The 21,835-nt window shown below is 36.2% G+C and overlaps 1 protein-coding gene and 1 long non-coding RNA gene across 2 annotated transcripts; one reads left to right on the top strand and one right to left on the bottom strand.

The window, feature by feature from the left end:
• Window positions 1–14,327: 14,327 nt before the first annotated feature.
• LOC145585037 (uncharacterized) lies at window positions 14,328–17,237 on the top strand. Its single transcript, XR_014100526.1, has 4 exons — window positions 14,328–14,390; window positions 14,480–14,580; window positions 16,300–16,515; window positions 16,843–17,237. It is a non-coding gene; the product is annotated as an uncharacterized LOC145585037 (long non-coding RNA).
• Window positions 17,238–17,534: 297 nt separating this feature from the next.
• LOC145585036 (light-harvesting complex-like protein OHP1, chloroplastic) lies at window positions 17,535–19,287 on the bottom strand. The gene is made up of 3 exons (XM_081641791.1): window positions 18,974–19,287; window positions 17,960–18,082; window positions 17,535–17,856 (listed from the first exon to the last, which is right to left on the bottom strand). The coding sequence occupies exons 1-3, from the start codon at window positions 19,157–19,159 to the stop codon at window positions 17,788–17,790; spliced, it is 378 nt and encodes a 125-aa protein (XP_081497917.1). The 5' UTR covers window positions 19,160–19,287; the 3' UTR covers window positions 17,535–17,787.
• Window positions 19,288–21,835: the final 2,548 nt, after the last annotated feature.

Here is a 21,835-nt window from a genome sequence, read left to right as displayed (position 1 = left end):
CACAATATATGAGTTATTTTGCGTACACTTTATGTTATTTTGTTTAAATGTTGTGTTATTTTGTTACAACAATATGTTATTTACTTATATATTTATTACTTCAGCCTCAACTCATGCTATTTTTAATTTACATCAAGTAACATGTACTTATTTAAAAATAACATATATATAATAATAATAATAATAATAATAATAATAATAATAATAATAATAATAATAATAATAAATTCACATCAAAATAACATTAGGAGTAGTTTCAAGGCATCGTGAAGAGAATCAAACACTTTAGAAGATACTAAATTTCTGGACATAAACACATTTAAACCTTTAAATTACCTTCAAATCAATTGATTTTTAAGAAACCTAGAAAACTAGAAGAAGAAAAGAGGAGAGAGAAAGTGTGTTTGATTTAGAGTTGGAGTAGTGAGAGAAAGAGAGGGGGAGTGAGAATGAGGTTGATTCCTAGAAAACCCAGAAAATTGGAAGAAGAAAGGAGAGAGAAAGTGTATGATTTTGAGTTGGAGTAGCCGAGAGGAAGAGAGAGTGAGTGCGGGAGGAAGATGAATGAGAAAAAGGGCGAAATAACATATTACCTCCGTTTTAAGTTTTTTGCAACTTTTGCCAAAAACATCCGCTACACATTTATTGCAACTTTTCTATTTTTGCCATTTTTAGAAATTTTTTTTAAATGAAATTACATAAATACCCTTACTTAGGATTTAATAACCCCAATTAGATTTTAAACCGTAAACTTATGCAATTACTAATCTAACATCATTTATCTAACAATTCCCACCAAATTTAATTCTTTATTCCAATTCCCAACTAACTCATTAATTCATGCTGTCTTCAATTGATATTTCCAGAAAATAAATCCTAACTCTACTTGTTCTTCATCTTCCTTGTTTCTCTCTCTTCAAAAGCGAGCAGATCTTCATCTATTATCTCACTCACTCTCTCTCTCTCTATCTCCTTGTTCATTCGCTTGTCTGGTACACAAAAATTGACTAGATCTGCGTTTTTTGAGTCCCATAAAAATGGTAGATTTTGAGCCTCTTGCCTATGCTATTTTCGTAAGTAAGGATGAAAAGGAGGTTGAGTTGCTTGATGCTATATACGATGCGCTGGAAGATGGGTTTTTGGCCTAGAAGATACTACAATTCTGGGAAGTTCGGTGATGTATTGAGCGAAAATTCCTTCACCGCTGTGGGTAAAGTTCTTAGATCTATTGATGCTGAAGAAGAGGAGAAGAAAAAAAAGAGGGTTTTGGAAGAAACTATACCCACGAGCAGTGAAAGGGCGAAAAAACAAAGATCTTCTGTTAACCCAAGATATGTCGATGTAGAGGATGAGGGGGAAAACGAGCTTCCTGCTGCTGCTCCGAATGAGGGGAAAAATGAGGAGGATGCTGCTCCGATTGAGGGGAAAAATGACCCTGTTGCTGCTCCAAATGAGGGGAAAATTGACCCCGGTGCTGCTGCTCCGAAAGAGGGGAAAATTGACCCTCCATTGGTGACGATGTCTGAATCCCTTTTTTATATTGATTATTTTTTACCGTAATTGTTAAATTGTTGGGGCATTGTGAAATTGAGTCTCTGGTTATATGTTAAGTGTTGGTTACATTGAGAAGGAGGTTTGTATGTGCTTGATTGGTTGTCGGTAACAGTATTTGCTGGCCAAGGGGGTATGAATTTTGTTTTTGATCTGATTTAGTGGACTGAGTTTGTTGTTGCTTTGGTGATGAGTTTGTTGTTGCTTCAGGTATTTTTACTCCCTGTGCTTTGTGCTTTGTGAGCACATACGTGCTTTGTGAGTCCCTGTTGGGGTTGTGGTGGTTGATGGATGATGACAATACTAAATGTATGAATTTGGTCTCGATGAAAAGTCTTTGAGGGACCATGTCTTAAACATGCTAAGTGAGTCCCTTTGTTGTGGTCTGTTTTTGCAATATAGAGTCCCTGAGATCTCAATGATTCAATTTGAGAGATCATTCTTGTTACTAAATCTAAATGATGAGCGGGCTCATCTAATCTTGAAATGGCCTGTTTGATTTGCTCCAATTTTAACATTGTTGAGGTAACAAATAGGGTTTCATTTGTTGTGATGAAATTGTAATCTCTCTGATGGATTTGAGATGTCACTCAAGAGTTGTTCAATATGTACATAAATCTGTAAACAATTTTCTTATGACCCGAATGTGCTAGAATGTCATTCATGTTCAAATTCAAAATGCTCTTTTCATTACATAACATTCAATAAGCCCAAATGACACAATTATCTTACCAAGACTATCACTACATGACTGACTACCTTTAAGATTCAAAACATATCCAAACCACTTAAAAAAAAAACACAGATGAACAAAATGACATAATTATCTGACCGTGGCTATCACTACATGACTAATTGCTTTTAAGATTCAAAACATAATATCCAAACCACTAAAAAAAAAATATAGATGCACAAAATACCTTTGTTTATACACATAACCAAATCATATTTGAGTCCCTCTCATATGCTTAAGCAAAAAATAATTATGTGTGGCAGTCTTTGCTTGGTCAGTTTTTGCTTAAATGTTTAATCAGCATCCACTTCTTGGTTTGTTTCCTCTTGGTGTGCTACTATTAGCCTCTCATTAAGGTATTTCACAGCTTCCTCTTCTAACACTTTCTCCACCTCCAAATTATCAGGCAACAATCCCAAATTTTCAAGTCTCTTTTTGCCTTTATGAGGAGGGGGGTAGTTGTTACCACTTTGTTTTCCTAGTATCTCAATCATACAAGCTTGTAAAGTCAACCAACTGTTTCTGTTTACATGAGGTTCAAACCACTCATATGCCTCGTCAACCCTTCCTATTAACTCGGGTTTTTTGGGAATGAATGATATTGGATGGATTGAATCGCGTTGAATAACCCCAAATCTAACACATTCAGTTCTGGGGATTGAGGAGGTTGATGTATGAATTGTATGTTGAATCCATCTTGAGTACATGCTGCAACAAACTCTTCATCTTTTGATTTTTGATGGGGTTTGGCGTTGTCCCATTGGATGAAGATGTTTTTGTCCATATCTGCTGGCCATTTTTGCTTGATTGTTGGTATGACTTTGTTGATAAGCATTTCCCTAATAACTTCCCTGTTAACATTCTGCAATGCTTTTGGTTCCAGAGTTCCTTTTTTCCTGTTCTTATTGTTTTTTTTTTTTTTTTTTTTTTTTTTTTTTTTTTTTTTTTTGCTGTTTGATAGTAAACAAAGGGAAAAATCCCGTACTTACCATCATGTGTCATCACCCCATTATGGTTGTATATTGGCCTTGAAATCAAACCCATGAACATAGCCTTGATCTTATACCTTCTGGATACTTGGCATCTATATGGATTATCCTCTTTGGGAAGCAAGTAGAACCTTCTTGTCTTGGGGCACAAATAAAACCACTTTTCATCTATGTGTACTACATGTTGCATGTCTCTGGGTAGTAGGAGGGTTGATGTGTGACAAAACCCACTTCAATCTTGCTATCTTGTGGGCTTCTGTTAAAGCTAGTTTGTTGTTGCTCGTATGACATCTTAGTTTACCCCTCTTTTTCAGCATGTGAATGATGACATGGTTGATCTTTAAGTTCCAACATAGCTTCTTTCAGTTGTCCTCAAGTGAAGGGGAACTGACTGCAACCATTCTTCAGAGTACTCTTTTGGTTTTGGCCCGGTTTTGCCAATTGCCTTTGAACTGACATCAACCACCCCCCATTTTGTCTTTGCTTGCAAACATCATCCCAAAGTCTTGTTATTGTACTCTTGTGAACATCATACTCTCTAAAAGTGATAATTTGAGGCCCCTTGGCAGCTTCCCATCTTCTTGCATCGCTAACATAGTGTCAACTAATGCCCTTTTTTGGTGGAGCTTTAAATGTGGTTTGTGTCTCTTGTTTGGTGGACTATGTTGTTCTTCATTTTCTGACTGAATGCACATATGCTCCTCCTCCATTAAAATTTGCTCCAAATTGTAAAATTCCTCATCAAATATGTCTGCCATATTGTGGTTTTTTTTTTTTTCGTTTAATTCTTTCTTTAATTATCAGTTTGAATGAGAGTAGTAGAAGAAGAAGAAGAAGAAGAATTTTTTGGCTACTTGAAGATATACACTGCTAGGACTTCATTATTATTATGTAGTGTACTGTAATTTTTTTTTAAACTTTAGTAATAGTGGAAAAACATTAATTTTGAACCTTGGTAATTGTTGTTGTATAAATAGGGGATGACTTTGTGGGTGGAATTTAAAGTTAGCTATGCAAAAAAAATCTGGCGGTTCCTTAATTTTTTGGTTGAAAATTTCAGTACAATGCTTTTGGAGGGAAACTTTTACCCCACAAAAAAAATTGGCAGAATTTATAAAGTACATTTAACAAACAGGGACCCCACATTCTCTCGCCTACTTCTTAATCGCATGCCCTCTCTTTACTTAATCTCCATTTCTCATATTTTAATTAAGAGTCCGTCTCGACTCCAAAGTTGCAAAAAAACTTGAAACGGAGGTAGTACATCTATTTAAAAATAACATACATATAATTTGAAGTAATAAAAAATTAACATCAGGATAACATGAGTTTTATAAAACTTTGCCGGAGACGGTGCCGTCGTCTGTTTATACCCTAATCCCCAATTCAATTTTTACTTCACAGCTTCGCAAGCGCAAATATATTTTCATACTCAAATTCATATTTTATTTTTGTTCATTTGATAAATTTTTTCAAATAATCATTCCCTACTCTTCAGGTAATTGAACCCCAACTCGTTTTATTCATCAATTTTACATTTTTTAACCTCGAATTGTTTTTCCTAATCAATTATTGGTGTAATTTTTAGTTTCTGTTTTTTGTTACTGTATTTTTTATAATCTGTCATATTTGCCACCTTTTTTTTTTAATTATCATTTTGACATTATTCATGCTTTAATATGATTACTGGGTTGCTAGCTACTGAATTTAGAAATGTTGCATTTGGGAAATTAATATTCAATTTGTATGCTGGAATTTAGCTATCGGTTGTTATATGATGAATTCTAAATTTCTAATGTTCATTTCTTGTGTTTTGGAAGTCAATGGCATTCCAATTTCTCGAATTTTGATATTGCCTTCTTATTGCTAGCATTAGAAGGCTCCTATTATGTTATTAATGTTGTAGATATGTAATCTATACAAGTTACAGATTTACAATTGGTACAAATGTTGATTCGAATCGACTATATTATGTTTTAAGAAAGTTGACGCATGCAAATTTTAGGACAAATTCTCACCTTTACATATGAATTACTAATAGAGAAACTATTAAACTTGAATTATGAGTCACTATTATCAAGAAAGAAAAAGTCTCACTATAACATTTGTACTAGTATTACAATTACGGAACTACTAAACATTAATTTACGAGTTATTATCAACAAGGAGAAATAGTGAAGACTTTAGTGTAATTAAGCGAACAGAAAAATTTAAAACTTAGAGATAGGGAACGGGATAGACTATCAACAAGGAGAAATAGTGAAGACTTTAGTGTAATTAAGCGAACAGAAAAAATTTAAAACTTAGAGATAGGGAACGGGATAGACTTGGAATTGAAACTTCCAATTTTTATTATCAATGACATTCTCTTACTCAAGCTTGTAATAGTGTCAAAAAATTAGTCATCAGGCTTGTCACATTGAATAGGCGGTATATGAAAAGTACTAGGAAATTTTTTTGATTTTGATGAGCTTGAGCACTTGAGCAGGCAGCTATAGAACTATAGAAGTGAGCCCAATTGGCGATCTAAGGTTATGCGTATAAACGGAGTTGTCTGAAGATTGAATTGTAATGTGAAATTCTCACCAAGGCTTTGTTCTCTTCAACTTATTTTGTTGAATTTGACTTTTTTGCTAACTCTAAATCTGACTGACTTAATCTTACTTTTACCAAATGTACATTATTTTTTACTGAATAAAACTTATATTGATGTAGGTAACCAATTTTTGTTGTGCTGTAATCTGTTATGTTTATTTAGGATGCTTTATGAAATTTTGGTATCTTGGTTTTGCTTTGAAGGTCCTGAATTTGATCCAAATCAAAATCCAAACTCTTGCATCACCCAAATGATTTAAACAAGGAATTATGAGCCAGTTTAAGAATTATAAATCAAATAACAGCTCAAAAGATTTTCTGTTTTACGTTCTCATCTATGCTTATGACATATTTTATTTCTTTATTGTTATTATTTTTTTTTTTAATTTGGATGATATTTAGTAGACTATATCAGATTGTGCTCCATGCTATGGTTATGCATATTAATTTGAACTGATTGATGTTTCCTAAATTTTCTTAGGTTTTCTTCTTTAAAATCTTTGCCCTCGTTAAGACGGGGTTATCCTACCGTTGTTCTAGTTGCTACATGATTTCTCATTGAAGTTAGTAGAGGGGGGCTGTAAACTAGTCGTTCAGTTTTTCTTTTTCCCTCTTATTCTTTCTTTCTTAAGAAATTTTGGAGCCACTTATTAGTTGATCAGTCAGTCTTTGGTAGGATTCATTTTATGATTTGCTTAGGAAGTTAGGAACTAAATTGAGTTGATTTTTTAATATTGATTTTCATCTTGTTCAAATATGTTGTCCATAGGGAACTGTAATATATATCGTGAACTGACTTGTGATGTTAGATCTTATGCTATGTAAGTATTCAATTTGATCTTATGTTCACTACTCCATTCCTATAATTCTTGAATCAGGAATCGTCAGTGGTAAAAAGAAGAATGTATCATTATTGTGTAGCAGCTCTACACAAACTCCTAAGAAATGCCATGGGGATCAGCTGCACCAGCATAACTTCCTCCACTAGAACTCCCACTGTAAATGGCCTCCTCAGTTGGCATCTTCTTCAGCCGTTGTTATATTCACCTTCCCGATTTTATTGCGCCAATCGCGTCGGTATAACCTTCAACAACTAATTCCACTAAACCACCATACACCAGGAATTTATCCTTGTTCCTTTTCAGGTACTTTAGGATATTCTTGGCCGCAGTCCAATGGGCCTCTCCTGGGTCTGATTGGTAACGGCTCGTAGCACTCAAGGCATTTTATACATCTGGCCTAGTACATATCATGGCATACATGATCGATCCAATAAGCGAAGCATATGGAATCTGTTTCATCCTTTCCCGCTCATTAGGTGTCTGTGGACACTATTTCTTGCTTAGGGTTATGCCATGTGACATGGGCAGGTGACCTCTCTTGGCCTCCTCCATGCCGAATCGAGCCAGTATCTTATCAATATAAGTACTTTGGCTCAATCTAATCATCCTTTTCGATCTATCCCTATAGATCTTGATGTCCAGTATGTACTGAGCCTCTCCCTAGTCTTTTCATTGAGAAACACTTTCTGAGCCAGGCCTTTACAGACTCTAACAACGGAATGCTGTTTCCAATGAGCAATATGTCATCGACGTATAAGACTAGGAAAGCGATGTTACTCCCACTGACCTTCTTGTAAACACAAGATTCATCAGGATTCTTCATAAAACCAAACTTACTGATGGTTTCATCGAATCTCAGATTCCAACTCCTGCTAGCTTGCTTTAGCCCATAAATGAACTTTCTAAACTTACAAACTTTCCCAGCATTGTTTTGGTCGACAAAACCTTCAGGCTGTGTCATATACACAGTTTCTTCCAGAATACCATTGAGGAAGGCGGTTTTGACGTCCATCTGTCATATTTCATAGTTGTAATATGAAGCAATCGCTAGGAGGATTCGAATGGATTTAAGCATTGCGACTGGAGAAAAGGTTTCATCGTAATCAATACCATGAACTTTCCTGTAACCTTTTACTACCAATCTAGCTTTGTAAATGAATATATTTCCATCTTTGTCGGTTTTCAACTTGAAAATCCACTTACATCCGATAGGTGTGTAACCTTCGGGTAAGTCAACCAAGTCCCAGACTTGATTTTCAAACATGGAATTCATTTCAAATCTCATGGCCTCTTGTCATTTAGCAGAGTCGGTGCTTGCCATTGCTTGCTTGTAGGTTGCCGGTTCATCTCCATCCATAATCAGGATGTCCTGATTCTCGGTTAATACTATACCAAGATTTCTATCAGGTTGAGATCTCGGCCTCTGAGATATACGTAGGGTAACGGACTGAGCATTTGCATTGTTGATTTGACTTTGCACATTTTGATCACTTTGACCTGCGTCAACAGATGCTGTTTGAGCACTTTTACTGTGAATCTGATTTTGTTGCTCATCCTCTCGAATTTCATCAAGTTCGATTTTCCTCCCACTTGTCATTTTGGAAAGGTGCTCCTTCTCCAAAAAGACACCATCGCGAGCAACAAAAACTTTGTTCTCCTATTTGTTGTAGAAGTAATACCCTTTGGTTTCTTTTGGGTAGCCCACAAAGTAAACCTTCTCAGATTTGGGATGAAATTTATGCTTCGCATCCCCATATCTTTAAAAGACAACCTAGGAGGTTTCTTCGTCCATAACTCGTATGGAGTCTTTTCTGCAGCTTTTGATGGAGCACGATTCAGTGTTAGTGCCGCAGTTAGAAGTGCGTGTCCCCAGAAAAAGATAGGAAGATCACTAAGACCCATTGTAGATCGTACCATGTCTAATAACGTTCGATTTCTCCTTTTGGATACTCCGTTCCATTGTGGAGTTCCTGGAGGGGTCAATTCTGAAAGTATACCCTTTTCTTTCAGATGGTCATCAAATTCTTGGCTCAAGTATTCACCACCTCGATCCGATCGAAGGGCTTTGATTTTCTTGCCGATTCTCAACTTCACTCTGAAATTCTTTAAACTTTTTAAACGATTCAGATTTGTGCGACATGAGGTAGACATAACCATATCTACTATAGTCGTCTGTGAAGGTGATAAAATATCGATGTCCGTTCCTTGTGGCGGAGCTCATTGGTCCACATACATCGGTGTGTATTAGACCCAATAAGTCTCCTGCCCTTTCTCCGAGCTTGGAGAATGACTGCTTAATCATCTTGCCTAATAAACATCCTTCGCAATTCTCAAACGATTGAAAATCGAAAGAGTCAAAAACACTTTCTTGTAGAAGTTTCTTGATGTGTTTGATGTTAATGTAGCCAAGACGACAATGCCACAAGTACGATTGACTCTTAGCTTTGGTATCATTATAAACATGTTTTTCTAAACACACATAAATGTGTCATTCCATAAATATGAGCAAGACGTAAAACATAGGTCTTGTGATCAAAGTCAAAATGACGTCCAATGTCAAAAGATCAAAGTATGGTTGATAAAACTAAACAAGTTTTAAATCTGGACAAAACATGAGTTTACAAGCTTTCTTTGGACAGATTATCTTCATCTTCCACTTGTGTACTCATATCCACTTGAAAAGCACCACTCACTTTGTCCCTGAAATAGGAGCATATAGTGAGTAAATTTTCCGGTATCTAATACCTTATAAATTGCTTATAACCTGAGATTGAGGCTCATTTTCCTCTTGCCTCATCTTCTAGATACTCGCTACATTCTCTCTTGTAGTGACCTTACTTAGTACAATAGAAGCAGCGCATCTTATCTTTGTTCTTGAACTCCTTTCTCTTAGGCCTCAAAGCAAACTTAGCCCCCTTGCAAGAATAGGTTTTCTAAAGCTCTTGGATAATTTCCTCTAAGGACAGTTTGTTCCGTTTGGCGGTAAGTCGCATCTTTAATGCCACATAGCCTGAGTGGAGTGAGCTCAGAAGCATGTGAGCCACTTGCTCATCCTCCACCGATTTGCCAATTAGCTCCAAGTGGGTGAATAACCTTGTCATCTTAAGCACATGGGCTTGAAGTGGCATCCCGGGTCTAAGTCTTGCATTATAGACCCTAGCCCATACTTCTTGCCTCTCTTTGGTGAGACACCCATCTTGCAGTGGCTTGATCCTCATGTTAGAAAGTGACCTAGTCACCTTCTCCACAAGACCATCATAGTTGCCTCTGACGCTCTTCGTGACCCTCAAATTGACTACATTCTCTAGAGCTTTGAGGAGCATATTCGGAAAATAGTTCGAGAATATCCCCTTCCATTGTTCTGGAATGGAGTTTGCCATGAGTCGCGAGACTCTCTTGCAATCATAACTCTACTTATGAGCCTCATCGCTCATAACCCCTTTTGAGTAGAAACTCGAGATGAGCGTATCCAGAATATGCTCTAGGTAGCAATTTCGGAGGGTCTTGCGGAGTTCTTCTTCCCATTCCTTAAAGTTTAACAAATTCAAGCAAAATGGTAACTTTTCGGGAAGTTCCGGGCACATAAGATTGTTGTTGATAGTTGGAGACATGATTCTACAATTGAAAGAATTTGAAATGAAAAATCATTCATAATACTTAAATAAGATTGAAATCATGCATTTTAATCAAACTTATTTAAACGTCTTATTCACACATCAAAATTGTCCCCATTTTCGTGAGAATAAGTCGATTCCAAGATCCAAGGAAACAAAGAGTAGTTAAGCATGCTTTGGCTTGTCTTAACACTCAATCTCTTTTTCCACGACATGTTAGGACTCCATCACTCATATCGTTGAGTATAACCAAAACCAACTTGCATATGCGGTATGCCTTACGTATCCTAGGTAATAATAGTGATGCCTCGCTTTGGCGTAGCCCATCACTACTCTCAATAGGTCGATAAGTGTTGTTTTGGAATGACAATTTCACTCAATATTTTAGGGACCTAGGGTTTCTATGGTAGTTAATTTAAGTGAACTTAATTTATCATCACAACATTCGAAATCCTAAACATGCATCTAATATATAATTCATATATAAATATTCATAAATAGATATATATATCGAAAACATAAATAAAGATGCATTTGGCAACTAGCATGACCCCTTGAGTATTCAAGTTTTCAAGGGACGGCTTTTGCAACTTCATGGGTTTGTCTTCTAAGAACCTCCGTCTTCAAGACATGACCATAATTATGCAAATACTAGTATCTACGATTAGAACTAATCTAAATATTAAGGTACAAAAATAATCAACGGTTCGCAGACTGTATTTAGATTCACAAAAATATATCACGGATCGCAGTCCGTATTTTCTATTCTAATCGGGCCCCACTAGTTGCCATTTTATTAAACCTGTGAGAGAATACACATTCCATTCATCCATTCACTATTTGTGAATGGCCCATGCATTTTACAACAATAAACAAGTAACAATGCACAAAACGCGCGTAAACTAGTAACTAATTTAGGTCGTTAATCCAATTAACATACCTAATTAAAACTAGTCAAAGTTGTTTAATTGATTATGTAATTTAGCGCAATTAATAATTGAAGCTCCCACTAAACTCCGCATCATTCTTAATTAATCCAATTAATTAAGTCGGTAAACCCAAATATTTGCCAAAATTAAATTTTGCAAATGCCGCCGAAAAACCGAGGCCTAGCCTCCAACATTTATTAAAATAATTAAAACCAAATTAAATTAATAAAATAATTAAAACAACAAAATTAACATAGCTTTAAAACGAGGCACAAGCGTTAAGTGAGGGGTTATGCACACAGCCGTGACTCATGCCAAGCGTCACATCCATAGCCTAGAATACCGCATACGCGTCGACTCTTCTACGGAGCGTGCTCGCGACACAAGCCACGAAGGCCACGCAAGCTTGCTGCTGTGCGCATCGTGCCACAAGCACGTAGCACTCCCACACACACACTCAAGCCGCACTAAGCATCACACAAGCACACACCAAACTCAACGCATGCACCGGCCTCTAGCCACGGCCAGCCACAAGGCTGCACGCATGGTGTGCGCGCACAGCAGCTAGCTGCTACCGCACCATGCTACTGCCTTGGCTGCCATGGTGCGCCATGGTGCCGGCACAAGCAACCACGCAATACAGCCGCTGGCAGCCCACTTGGCAGCCAGCCGGCTAGCCAAGTGAGGCACTTGCCTAGGCTTGCGTGCCATAGCTTCGGGTTTCCAACCCGATTTTTGCGTGACATGAAAGTAATTCTAAATTAATTTTAGAACTAACTTGATGAGCAAATATGAAAAATTAAACAAGTCCAACTTTAATTAAAAATTCATTAAGGTGCATATGACCAAAATTATTTCCAAGAACCATTCTTTAATAAAATTGGTATAACTTGGTGCAATAAAAATTAAGGGCAATAGCTCACTATTAATTTAATTAATTTAAATTAATCATGAGATTTTGACAAAATAAAAAGGGAGTTGGAAATAAGAACACAAAGTTCAATTTAAAGATTCCAACTTTAACACTTGTGAATCCTTGAAAAATTATATCTTCCAATATGAAGATAAATGAAATTTCTATCACAAGATTCAAACTTTATGATTCCAATCAACTTAATACATGATTAAATCAAAAGTTCAACCAAAAAATTCATGAAATTTAGTAACTCAAAGTTTCAATCACTTAAAACAATTAAAGATTGAATCTTTAGTACTTGGAAGCAACAAAGAACAAATTTTTTACACTTAATGCAATGAATTTGCAATTATGTGAAAAATAAAACCAAACTTTCAAGCACCAATTACTACCAAGTAACCATGCTTAAAGAGGTTTTAAATTGCATATAAACTAAGGAAAGAACCAAATACATAACCACCATAAATATGCCATAAAGATTCAAGGTTAGAAAGACTTAAAATTTTTTGTCAAAACGAAAAATCCCTCGAAAAAGGCATTTCTAGTCGTTTTTTGGCTAAAAACGGCCTAAAAAGATAAAACCATGTCCAGAACGCCTTTTCCACCCAAAATTTTCTATTTTTGGGCGAAAATCTGAGTTCGGGGCTGAAATCAGCTATAATACGGACTTAAAAATAATAAAACCGAGCTACTAATCCAATTAGCAACTAAAAATTAAGCCATAAAAACGCCTTGAAAAATATGATTATAAAAATAAATGAGCAAGGCTCCGATACCGCTGTTGGGTTTCGGTGATTTCGACCCACCGCGGAAGAAAACCCGAGCCAAGATCACACTCACAATAATTATAACCATAAAGCATAATTAACTTAAATGACAAGATTAAGAAAAAGATTAATACCTTTGTCGCGTGCTTCGCTCACTTAATTGAACTATTACTTCGAAAGCTCTTAGCCCCGCTCACACGAGGACCTCCAACGAAGTCCACCCGCAACCTGAGCACCGAAAATGGTCTATTGCTTAGGAGTTAGCTAAGCCCGACCTAAATCCAAGTAATTAATTGTGTTCAAAGGTTTTCACAATGGTAATGCCTTTTTCAACACTTACTCAAGCAATTTTCCCAATACCCCAACTTGGGTATTTATAGGGAAATGCAAGAGTGAGAAAAACTCACCCATCAATGTGGGAGATTTGATTTTTCCATTTTATTTTAAATTAAAAATAAAATTAATAATCAAGCTACTAATAAATCAACAAGTGGCATGTTCACAAGAGAGATTAGGTGAGGACCATTTGGAGAAGGGGGGGGGACCAAACTTGCTCCCCACTCTCTCTCCCATAGCCGGCCAACACAACACCAAACACCCAATTAGTTCGCGCCACGTGGCAGCCCTACACTTGGGCACCAAGGCACCTAAGGTGGGCTGCCATTACTGCTGCTCTCCTTTCGGCCCAGCAGGCCTAGCACCATGTGTGCGGGCTGCTCTTGGCCGAAGGTTGCTGCTAGCAAGCCGCGCACCATGTGCGGGCTGCTAGCTGTAGCATGCTAGCGCGCCACGCACTAGGTGCGGGCTGCTAGCCGCAGCTTGCTAGCAAGCCTCGCACATGGTGTGGGCTGCTAGCTTCGGCTTGCTGGCATGCCACGCACCAAGTGCGGGCTGCCAGCCTCGGCCAGCCATGCTAGCCAAGGTGCGCTAGCACGCATTGTTAGCCACCTTGCTAGGCCATATGCCCCTAGCACTCGGGCATTCCGATACTAGGCCTATTTTAGTAATTTTGTTGATTTATGAGTAATTTTCTCGTCTCTTCTTTTTTATTATTTTCGACTTGACTTCCGATGCTCGGTTTCGACGCTTCAAGCTCGAATTTTCGACGTCTAAATATTAATTACTCGGTCGACTCATTAATTCCTTCCGAATTAATTCGTCGCTTCGGTTCGTTTGTCGCTTGGGTGTGACCCGAAGGGTTCTGTCATGATTAAGCTGTAATATTAATTATATATTAATAGTACTGATCGGAAGCAGCCTCCACCCAGGCATTCCGATCACTTGACCTCACTGAATAATTAGCTTTCTAATAATTCCGAACCCTTTATCAGAATAATACACTTGTTCGAAGGACACCATTCCTTTCACATTGTTATAATTGTGCTTTATCAGGAATTTTGGGGAGGCAGAATTGATTATGACGAGGGCATTGAAGAAAGCAGAAGATTTTTTTGGTGGCATTTTTTTTTTCTCCTGAAAAAAAGCCGGTAAATTTTAGCTGCTTGTAAAGCTAATAAATATTTCCCTTCTTGATCTGTTGCAGGCACACACCATCCTAAAGTGGGAGCTGTCTTATCTTGCATAGCACTCCTGTATCGACAGAAAGCAATTGCCGAACGCTCAAGTTCTCTCTTGATACAAGAGGTGAGATTGTTGCATCTATGACTTTATAATAACCATTCATAATGTCTCGTTCTGGCTTTTCTTTTTACTTACTGTTGCTTCTGTATTTGGCACTAGTTTGAGCATATGACTATATAGACACAAGATATTTAGAAAACAATGAAAATATCTAATGTATGACATCAGTATAAGTAGCATGTTGTTAGGAGATGGATCCTACTACCATTTTGTCCTTGGTTTTGAAATTCTATGGGTAGTAATGAAACTGAACTAAGAGAAACTACTTTTGTCAATCAAAAGCCAGTATTTTGGACACTGGAATATGTAATAGATTAATCTTAGGAGGGACTATTTGGGAAGTCTAGTATTATTAGGTTAGTAGTTTTTAGCCTTAGTATAAATAGGGAGAGGGAAGAAAGAAGAAGGCAGGCAGTATTTTGGAGTAGAGCCTTAGGAGAGTTGTGACATCAAGTCACTATTGGGAGAGTTGTGACCTCAAGTCACTATAGAACTTGTTAGGCTAAACCTATCGATTGTGTAAACTGTTGTTTGAGTAATTAAAGCCTCGATCTTTCTTCTTAAATTTCTGCTTATACAAATCAGATTGCTAGTCTATTACAGAATAATATGATGTATTCTTATGGAATGTTACATTGTAAAATCACATACCAATTCTATTTTAATTGATTAGATTTATTATAGTGATAAAGGCAAAGGCCTGTCAAAACTTACTAACATAATCCAAATCACCCGATCAACCTGAGCTGTACCTGAATTTACGTAACCTTATATTTACCAGACTCAAAAATTGTGTGACTAATATGACTGTTGACTAATTTGTCTTATACTAAGTTATGGCAAAAGATCTGAATATGGCCAGAACTAAATAAACTCAAACGGGCCTGAAACTATTATGAATGGACTTGTTGCCTGAATATGGCCTGTACTAAACCCAATACAAACGACTTGTGGGCCATCTCTACGGTTGCTATACATATTGGTTCATGCGAAAACTTAATTTTGTCAGAGTATGTTGTTTGACCCAGTGTTACAAGGTTCGCGGTACGTGGCCACAAATCGCGAACTGAGTCGCGCGTATCGGAACGCGGAACAAACGCGACTTGGGTCGCTGGGGTTCGCGATCTGGATCGCTGAAGGAGGCGACTCTGGTAGCAGCTAAGCGGTTATTCTTCCTGTGAAACGTTCAATGGTTTCTTCCCGATAATTCCAATGCATTTTCTCTCTCTTCTGATTTTATATCTAAGGAGTAGTTTTTTCTCTCTCCTCTCTCCTATTTTACACAGTAGTACATAGGGTGGCGGCTAGGGTTCTGTTCCAAATGGGCTTAAATCTTTGGGCTTTTTATTATACAAGTAAATATTATGTACTCTATTTTCTTAAGCAATTCACTAACCCACATAAATTCAAGCTAGGACCGATACAACTACGTTTTATATTATTTTCCAAATCAAAATCTTATTAATAAAAATCACCCATATATTTTATTAATTTATTTATTTCGTACCCAATCGTACCGGATTCATCATGGGTAGCGTGCCGCATATCCGTTTCCGTACCACGTTTCGAATCGAACCACGTACCTTGTAACATTGGTACTTTGACCTTTGAGCAATTGAATAAGTTTGTCGATTATCATTTGGATTTCTACTATTTTCATTTTTCCTCATGGAATGTGATCTGCTTTGCTCAGTTGTCTGTTCTACTTTTTCTGCTCCACAGGGACTCTACAGGAAGGCTATAGATATGCTAAAAGCTCCTCCATTAGAGACAGATGGCATGATACCATCGCGCTTAAACATTTCTCTTTTTTACATAATGGTTGGTAAAGTGGATGTCCCAATATTAATTTCTTCTTCATTGTGCTAGATGCGAAAGCAAATGTGGAGCATGTTCGAGAAAACGTGGATAAAAGGGATGTAGTTGCCCTTGCCAGAGGTATGCTTGGTCCAGTATAATTTATGGGAATCATCATCTCTTGGATTTTCCTTAGTATCTTATTGTCTGAAATGTGTTCAGTGACTTCAGTCTTATGGTTTTGCACATTTTGAATGAACATTGAAATCTGTTTCCTATTTGGGTCATTGGGTGAAGCCCTGTTTCTCTTTTTCCGTGGTGGACTTCATTAACATTCTTTATAAACTACTTCGTAGTTATTTACCTATGATTAAGAACTTTATAAATATTAAATATCTTTAGCTTCTACCTGTTTCTTGCATTTCCTTTGTCCATGATCTCTTTAAATAATCTTCACTTCTTATGCAGGGGGGTATGGTGAAGTACTTTGCGTCCAGCAAAACAGAAATGCTGAAGGAGAAAGAATGCAGAAATGGGCAGAGGCTTGGTGGAGAAATCGTCGGCTATCACTTGCTGAAGCACTCGACATATCCGAGTCTTCCTCCAAAGTCCTGGTACTTGATACTCGGATATGCAGAGCACTTTAGATGCCGAAACTTCCTTCTGTATCACAGGATCTGTGAGTCTCTAGATGCTGTACAAAATAAATCAAGCAACTAATTTTGTCTTGCTGCCTGATTTGTACCATTCTACATTTCTGCTGTCATGTGGGGTAAATGAGAACTTGTGTTTGTTTTATGGCCTATATGCGCAAGTACATGGCAATTTTGGATTTAGTGGGTCAAACAGTAGGGAACTTTAGTTGCTGATCTGTTCCAAGCCATGTCTAGTCGGAAATAATTGTATGAAATTAATGTCTATCATAAAGAATAATTTCATGTACATTTTAAAGTGTGGTGGTATGTCATAATAGTAGTGTGAATTGTGAAGTTGCTCTTCTTCTGATAGTAATGGAGGCATATAAGTTGTCAAGATGGTGTAGGAAGTAGCTATTTTCCATTCTCGGAGATTGGCCATGTGGCTCATTATGTCTTATCAAGTGTTTTTATTCCGAAATTACCTCTTTATCTGATAGCTATACCCAACATAAAAACATGCTATTAGATTAGGCAGTAAAATGCCTGATTCTGGAGATCGATTGATTACAACTTGGCCTATTGGCTTGGTACATCACATTACACTTGTTGTTTGACTGCAGAGCTTTCATATCCAGTGTGTTTTCTAGCAGACGCTACATGAAGTCATGAAGCGCTTTGAAGCGATTAAAAAAGCATGCAAAATTTGGTAAATGAAAATATACAGTGTTACAGGTACATCAACTATGATACATGAAATTCTAAACGGCTTCACTTTTCAGAGTGGAATATCAAGCCCTTTTCCGATTTCAATGCCTATAAGTTTCAGTATCCCCTTGTTCAATATCTGAAAGAAGCATCGATCAAATTCCAAAATATAGCATAAATCAGAAGCTTAAAGAAACAATCAACTATATTTGAGCAGGAAAGATATGGGAAACTTATCATACAAGTTTAACAATGAATGTTCCAATGAGGCCCATCATGCATGCTCGCGAGTTCCAAATTTCAGCAGTCTTGGTGAACCCAAGAAATGGGGGCTTGAACTTAGGTTCTACTTTCAGCACCACCACCTGATCAAATCAAATGATATTCATTACGAATCAATGAAATACAAAAACAGAATGCGAATGATTTTCATCCTCTCCGCAACCACCAACCTTCACGACTTATTTAGATTTAATGGCTGCCACCAAAATCTTCCTCTAGGTATTGCCATAAGGCATATATCAAAGAAGTCAATCCATTGCCATAGTTCAAGTATAACAAAGCGAAAACAAAAACTACTATAACAATACAACATGAATTACCTTTGCAAGAGCAATTCCCAATTCCCAATTTGGATTTTGGAGAAATAGATTTCTTAGATCTTTCTAAGGTAGTTCCAACAGTCCCAACAATAAGTTTCGTATACAATCAGTGTATTAAAATATTCAAGTTTACTCACCTAAATCACATAAAATGTTGGTTCCCTTTTGCGCAATTAAGTTTTATATAATTTGGGATGACTAAACATGTTGTATATACTATGCCCGCGAGATAGCATGAGTTGCAAAAGGTTACCACCACCACTTCCATGAGTTTCATCTTTCTACAATCCCCCTTATTTAGCCTCTAATTCTCCCCTCTCTTTTTGGGCACAATGCAATTAAATGCTTTCATAACTTGCAACAATGATTCAAATGAAGGGAGCAACTCAATTCATTTATAATTAACTAATTAATTTCATAGTTAAGCATACTTCAAAGAATCATACCCATTACATCAAAAACCAATGTTAAACGGGATTTGATCTCAGGCGTTGGGTACCACTCCAAAACTTTAACGAACTAAGTTAGTTTACATCTAGTATAAACTATAAGCCAGTTACTTAAATAGGCTAATTTTTATTGGAATAAAAGAAAATTCCACAAAAGATAAGTGAAAATAACTGACTAAAAATTCTGAAGACAGAAATAACATACACCAGCAGGAAGCTTAGCAGCTCTGACTCTGAAGGCACCATGATTAGTCCCTGCTCCATGATTTCGATGGCGAAGGCGGCGACCCGATGGCGGAAGTAGAGATAAGTTAGTAGCTGTCACTGCTAGTTGGGGTTGTTTCAGTGGATTAACCAGAAACTGATAGTTGAATGGAGCCACTGATGCCATTAATTTTGAGCAAGGTTATGGTGGGATGAAAGTAGTTTGAAAAAGGTTGATGGGTTTATGGACAAATTATCAGTTACGTCACAGATTTCATATTGTGGTTGCTTTGATTGGATAAGGTTGTTAGAGCAAGATTATTGGAGAGGATACTTATATCCTCTCTTCAACTCTCTCTCTTTTTCTCCTTTTAACACATCATATTCTCTTTCTTCCAAATCATTTCCCACTATCTCCATCCTCTTCCTCTTTTTATTTCTTTATTTTTCCACGCATCAAAGAGGATCCTCTCTTCCTCCCTCACTCCTACTTTATATATCCCACCATATATTATCTTTTCTTTTTTTTTAACTACACATTTAATTTTGAAACAATGATAATTTGTGATTAAAAAATAAATTATCCTAATTAATTATCTTTTTAGTTACTATTGATAAAATAAATCGAGTTGTAACCTTAAATTACTTATTTTATAAAGTTAAAATTTGCAGTAAATAACCGATCAACACAAACACGTGCACATTTTAATAACACGGTTCGACATTAATTACGTACTAAAATAACTAAAATATTGTCACCAAAATGTTGGATTTCAAATACAAATATAGCCGTTGGTTTTGGTTAAAATATAGCTGTTGAGCTTTACTGCATGCATGCAATGGGCCCCTTGCATCAAGTTGCTAGCTTTGTTTTTGTCTTTTCTACAAAAACTCATTGATCAGTGAACATAAAGGCAAAAAAAATATTTAAAAAATGAGTTTGGGTCCACTAACATATCCTTTTCCAAACATTTAATATCCTCTATCCATTGAGGATATATTGCATTTCTCTTGAAAGTAGTATCCTCTCTTACATTTTTACATCAAAGAGGATACTATTTTGGAGGAGAAAGAGTGGAGGGAGGATGATATATCCTCCCTAATGTGTGTGCTCTTACATGTCTCATACTCCCTAAAGGTTATAAACTAAAATATTGTGATTAGGTTACTCAATCTCTAAGGGCTTGTTCACTTTATTTTTACTTATCTGATATGATCTGATTATGTCTGATCTGATCTGGTTTGATTGTCTGATTTGACCAAACTTTCACCTTAAGTGTACAATAATTCCTTACCTTATAAAAAGTAGGAGATTACTCTTATGAATAGTGCATGGACCATTATACCCCTCAAAATCTTTGTTTACCTTCTTACCCCCATGTGTAATTTTGTAATTTTTCTTAAGACCCATTAATCAATTAGAAATTCAATGGAGGATGGAATAATAAAGTTGGGGGTTATGGTTTAATTACATGACAACATTAGTCACTAGCCTGGACAACGAAAGGTTGTTGCTTTATGTGGGCGTTATTTTAAAGTAGTTTAACTAAAGTCTAGAATGTTGCACAACTACACAACATCTCTATCACTTTTATCGTCTATATGCATATAGTTTTGATAAGATATTTACAAAAATCGGCATAGGACATAAAGAACATCAATAATAATTCTTTTGAAGGGCTAGCTATACCGCGCGTATCGCGCGCATTGGAATCCCTAGTTATACATAAATAACGTATCAAGTGAAGTCTTTTAGATTCGTAATAATGTGTATTTTAATAATATGTAGTTTTTATAATTTTTTTCATTAAGAATTTAAAGATATTTAGCAGTTAAAAACTGCACATAAAACGATGATTTGATCTAAACTTTTTTTTTTTTCTAATCTGATCAGATATGAATTTATTTGTTACGATCTGATATGAACTTATATTTTATGAAATACAAATATTTCATTAATGCCGATGTTCAGTAATTTATTGAATGGCGGCAACAAAGAGGAAAGAAATTGGTTTCCCAATTTCCTTCACATGTGCCACATACCAGTTGTCTAAATGAAAAACAAAAAAATTATTCTCTCTTTTCCTCCTCCTAAACCGTTTTACTTTCTCTCTCTTCCTCATTTTTCACTGGTATTTTCTCTCTCCTCTTCGGCGATCTTCCACCATTCTCCTCTCTTCCATGGGTGATTTCTAATTTTCTATTTTCTCTTTCACTTGCAAACTTGTTTCTCGTTAAGTTCAGATTCGTTACTTAATTTTTTGTGCATTTTTGTTAGTTTTTAGTGGTTTTGTTTTTCAATTTTTAGGTTTTTTGATATTGTTCTTTCGCTCTTTTGTAGTGCTTTTTGCCTTGTAAATTTTGCAATGGTGAATAAGAAGAGTAAAAATTTAGAGGCAAATGATGTTGATCTCAATGCAGGTTCGTATTCTATATTTTTTTTATTTTTTTTTACAAATTTGTTTTTTGTTGATGTTGATTTGATAATGTTTTTGTACTGAGTTTTCATGATTTTTTGTTTAATTTTTAGGAATTTTCAAGTTAATGTGTTTAATTTTGATTTATTTTGTTGTTTATGGTATTTGATTGCTTATAAATTGATTTTAGGTTTTATTGATTTTAGGTTTTTTGAGTTGTTGTAAATGTGTTGTTATATGTCCAAGAACTAGTGCATGTTATTTTTAGAGTTTGCAATTGAATCTTTTGTTTGGACTTTAGGTAGAGTATGAGAATTGATAAGGATAATTAGTATATTACATTATCATGTGGTTGTGATCATGTAAGTTTTTACTGAAGCTTCTTTGCAATTTGTTATTTGTGGTAGCTTAGGTTCTATAAAAGGAGATTATCATAAAAGAACAGG

This window comes from Chenopodium album, chromosome 16 (assembly GCF_948465745.1).
Source record: "Chenopodium album chromosome 16, dcCheAlbu1.1, whole genome shotgun sequence".
Taxonomy (NCBI): Eukaryota; Viridiplantae; Streptophyta; class Magnoliopsida; order Caryophyllales; family Amaranthaceae; genus Chenopodium; species Chenopodium album.
The sequence above is the reverse complement of the archived record's forward strand: the minus strand, read 5'-3'. Positions and strand labels throughout refer to the sequence as shown.